Source organism: Nelumbo nucifera, chromosome 7 (genome assembly GCF_055504915.1).
Source record: "Nelumbo nucifera cultivar China Antique chromosome 7, China Antique-T2T, whole genome shotgun sequence".
In the NCBI taxonomy this organism is placed as follows: domain Eukaryota; kingdom Viridiplantae; phylum Streptophyta; class Magnoliopsida; order Proteales; family Nelumbonaceae; genus Nelumbo; species Nelumbo nucifera.
The window spans coordinates 8,084,682-8,089,061 of record NC_142655.1 but is presented as its reverse complement, the minus strand read 5'-3'; the positions used below and the strand labels follow the sequence as shown (position 1 = coordinate 8,089,061).

At 37.0% G+C, this 4,380-nt stretch overlaps 1 protein-coding gene across 1 annotated transcript; it reads right to left on the bottom strand.

Moving 5' to 3' along the window:
- Positions 1-502: 502 nt before the first annotated feature.
- Positions 503-3,820, bottom strand: LOC104613406 (putative wall-associated receptor kinase-like 11). Its single transcript, XM_010281200.3, has 3 exons — positions 2,902-3,820; positions 2,697-2,765; positions 503-1,820 (listed from the first exon to the last, which is right to left on the bottom strand). Exons 1-3 carry the CDS (start codon positions 3,410-3,412, stop codon positions 619-621), a joined length of 1,782 nt encoding a protein of 593 aa, XP_010279502.1. The 5' UTR covers positions 3,413-3,820; the 3' UTR covers positions 503-618.
- Positions 3,821-4,380: the final 560 nt, after the last annotated feature.

Sequence of the window (4,380 nt, the reverse complement as noted above, 5' to 3'; positions counted from 1 at the left end):
AGGGACAACCCCCGGTGATCTTTGCCAGCTAAAAGGTTGCAAACGGATCCCATCGTATCAGATATTTAGGCAAACCCAAATTTGATTCCTATATATTCAAATTCAAATTGGATCATATTTATTGGATATCTGGCGGATTAGTATTTAATTTGGATTATAATCCGATATTAAATAGTATCTATAAATTAGATTAAAAATGATCATAATATTATACATTATCGATAAAAATGAACTATTACTTCAATAGTGTATTTTATGAATTGAAATTACTTGTATAAAAAAACTTGAACCTATGACAGATATAAAAGTATATGAGTAAATATATTTAAATCAAATCGAATAAGATTATATAGAATCAGATAGGGGCAGATCTACATTTGATCTAATTATAAAGGGATTGAATTTGGATGTGCTCAAAATTTGCAAGTAGGACACGTCAAAAGGAGAGAACTTTGGAAGCTTGCCAAATTCTTCTGCTACCATAAACCAATGGTCATTTTGATGGGACCTGAATAAGCATTTATAATAATAATAAAAAAAAGAAAATGAAGCTCCATTATACAATTTTGCAAGAACAGAAAATGAAATATTCTATACTGAGCATCAAAATGACTATAACTAAGTAGTGAACAATAGTGGTTCTGTGTCTTGTGGCAACATGACTCCACCCGAACTTGTACATGTAGTTGAAGTTGATCCAGTATCCCATAGGCCTGGCGGTTCAACCATGGAGCACTCCACCTCTTGATTGTTTTGACCAGCCAAAGTATTCACTTGCTTTGTCTTCAGTCCCTCAAGTTCCATTGCCACTTCTTTCATCGTAGGCCTTCTCTTACTATTCAAATCCAAACACCTCTTTGCAAGGTTTGCGATTGCCAAAATTTCTTCTTTTTTACATTCTTTCACAATGTGTTCATCAAGAATGTCAAAAAGGATATCCTTTTCTATGGAAGAAACAAAGTAAGTAGCCAAGTTTCTCTCTTCTAGTGGTCTAGTGCAGGAAATTGGCATTTCTCCAGTTAGGAGCTCCACAAGAACTACTCCTAAACTATAAACATCACTCTTTTCTGTAAATTGGCTTGACTGAAAATATTCTGGGTCTAAATACCCAAAGGTCCCTTGCACTATGGTGGTCAAATGAGTTTTGTCTGTTGTTATTGTTCTTGATGTTCCAAAATCCGACACTTTGGCTTTATATTTGTTATCTAAAAGTATGTTTGCAGACTTTATGTCTCTATGATAGATTGGCATGGAAGTTGCTGAATGTAGGTAAGCAAGTGCTCCTGCAACTTCTGTAGCAATTCTTACACGATCATCCCATGAAAATATGTAATCCTCGCTTTGGTCATGGATTCGATCAAAAAGATTTCCATTGGAGATGAATTCATAGACCAATGAAGGAACTTCTGTCTCCAAACAACATCCCAGTAATTTAACCACATTCTTATGGTTGATTTGTGTAAGTATGGCAACCTCATTAATGAATTGTTCAACTTGATCGTCATCTAGTATTTTTGACTTTTTAATTGCAACAATTCTTCCATCCGATAACATGCCTTTGTATACTGTACCCTGTCCCCCTTGACCAAGAATCCGATTCTCATTGTAGTTGTCAGTTGCCTTTTCTAATTCTTCTACTTTGAAGACTTTTGTTTTCTCAATGCTACCTTTTTCTGAAGAGATTTGTTGTTGGAGTAATAAACCACCATTTCTTTTGAAGAACTTTTCTTTGCGTTTCTTAATCTTTCTTCTCTTTAATACTTTATACAACCAATAACCAGCAGCAAGTAGTAATAGTAGGCCTACACTCAGACCCACAGCTGCAATATCCATAAGAAATTAAAAGGTCATTTTATAACTAAAGAAAGACATTCATTGCTTATAGAATACAGAGAAGTTTTGTACTCTACATATTTGTATTTGTACTCCTTCCAAATTAGGTCTTCGGGGTAGCGACACTTAGGTCTTTAAACTTTCATTTGTGATAAAGAGCTACTTGTACTTTCAGATTCAACCTTTAACATTCCATTAATTTTAACTTTTATAAAACCATTTTGCCCTCTCCTCTATCACATTCTTGGGTTTTTCATTGATGGGAAAGTGCCCCCTTTTCTCTCTTATTTCTCTTGGCTTTCATCTTTTTGCTTATTCCCTTTTGCTACATTATCTTTATTCCCAAATTTAGCATTTTTTAATGTTCCTATTTACTAACAATAAAAAAGAAAAAGGTTAGATGCATCTAAGGAGAAATTGTTCAATAGATTAATGAGGACGCAGCCTGGTCAATTGCTTTTACAAGAGACAACAGACGGGGCATCACTTCTTTTGGATCATGTCTAATTTAATTAAAGTAGATGTTTCAATATGAAAACTATCCCCAATAAAAAAATTTAAAAAACAAGAGAAAAAAACCCAGAGAAAGCATGGTTACTTCTGTTTTTGGCTTATTCGGCGGTAAATTAGGATTTTGTTTGTATTTATTACTCTTCCTTTTAATAAATTTCTCTTTTTATCCTAAAAACTTGTGAGAAAAGAAAAACTTCTAATCAATCAATTGGTATCGGTAAAGAACTACCTTGGTAGACTGATAGACTACTTCCGTGCATTCACGAGTATTATCGAATAATGGTTGGACAATCAAATTTCAAAGTAAGTTATAAGACTTAATGGGAGGAAATGGAGGAGAGAATCCATACCTAGACTGACCACTTTCACGGGGAACCTTCTGCGCCTATTACATACATCTTCATATCCCTTTCTGCATCCTTTCAGATCGGAACGTGCAACATATATATCACAAAAGAACAACAATAACTCTTAATTAATTGTTTCATCTATCAGTCAGACTAAATAAAATGTGATCCTTCATTGACCTACCGGAGATGAGAGATTAAATTTTACCTTTGCATCCGTCGGGTAAGTATGGGTTCCCTTCATATGCATAATCACATTCACAGTAGTAGACATATGTTCCATTGCTGCTTTGATAAGGTACACGTGTGGATTTGGGGCCACACTCCAATGCCTCATCCTCTATCCTCCATCTCAGTTGCACCGTGCCGTTTTTTATCAAGTCTCCAATTACTTTGTCTACGTCTCTCATAATAACGTAACCTATGAAATTCAGGAATGCATCCACGCATTTGCCTACAGCGGTGTCGTTGCCGAAGCGGATGATGCTGATATTCAGGAACTGTATTGACGGGGGAATTCCGGTCTGGCAAAAGCCATCGCCAGAATAGCCATCCGTGTCCATATGAGTACCAGTGGTGACATCGAGGCAGGCGGTTACGCACCCTGTGGGGGCACCATTATCACCTGTATGGACTAAGGCAATACTATCGCAACCATTGACCGTCAACGAATTAAAATATGAGAAGCTAAATGGAGTTCCCACAAAACTGATGTTCATAGTTGCAGGAGATGAGCCATCGCAGCTTGAAATCGCCGGAGCCTTGACATAAAGATACCCATCAACAACAGATATGTATAGCACCTCCAACAACAAGTTAGGAGTGCTGGTACTTATGAATGGTTTAGGTGGGTTGTAGGAGCTGTTGCAAATTATTTCGAACTTCTGGTCTCGCTAACAACCGACTCCAATGCCGAACGGATATGGAATGCTGACATTCCCGCATGAATCTTGACACTGGGTCTGGAGCCATCGCCGTGTTTGTATTGTTGCCACTGCCGATGCTTCCGGCGGCCGTGACGATAACAAACAGAGGATGATCATTGTCAGCTGAAGCCATCGTTGAATAAGTGCAGCCATTCTCTTCTTTCACAATAAAAGCATCAAGTTATTCAACTATTGATGATAGAAATTTGGTAAAAAGCACAGAGTCTTTATAGAAACTAGAAACTAACTAATGCTCTCTCTGGGATGAATTATGTGAAATGCTTCTTAATTGAATTTCGCCGAAATTGCTATGCCCATTTCTTTACTTGACTAGAAGTAGAAGAATTTGGCGAGCATCCAAAGCTGTCTCCATCTGACTCGACCCACTTGCAAACTTTTTGCACAGCTTAAATTCACCGTTAATTGCAATTTAATATAATACATACTGAAAAGTGAGCTTGCTGTCAAACCTCAAAGAAGAAAAATAATGGAATGGAGACGGGTGCATCAACTAATGAGCTTTACTGTAATTGGGGCTGTATAACCCGTTATACATGTCTAGTTGACCCGGAGTCAAGTCTTACGGTGTATAGATGGAAAATGATGCGTGCCTGAGAGAAAAAGTCAAGATACAGCATTTCCATCAGCTTTGAATTTCGTCGAAACCTGCAGGGACCGACTTCACCACTCCATGAATAATTAATTGACTTACAAATAGTAAACCCAAGAATTAATCGAACCGAATTAAGAAAACCGAATCT

Coding starts and splice junctions, on each gene's coding strand:
- LOC104613406 (XM_010281200.3), bottom strand. CDS start 3,412: ATGAACATCAGTTTTGTGGGAACTCCATTTAGCTTCTCATATTTTAAT. Junction 2,766..2,901: donor CTTACCCGACGGATGCAAAG/GTAAAATTTAAT, acceptor CCGATCTGAAAG/GATGCAGAAAGGGATATGAA. Junction 1,821..2,696: donor CGTGAAAGTGGTCAGTCTAG/GTATGGATTCTC, acceptor TGGATATTGCAG/CTGTGGGTCTGAGTGTAGGC.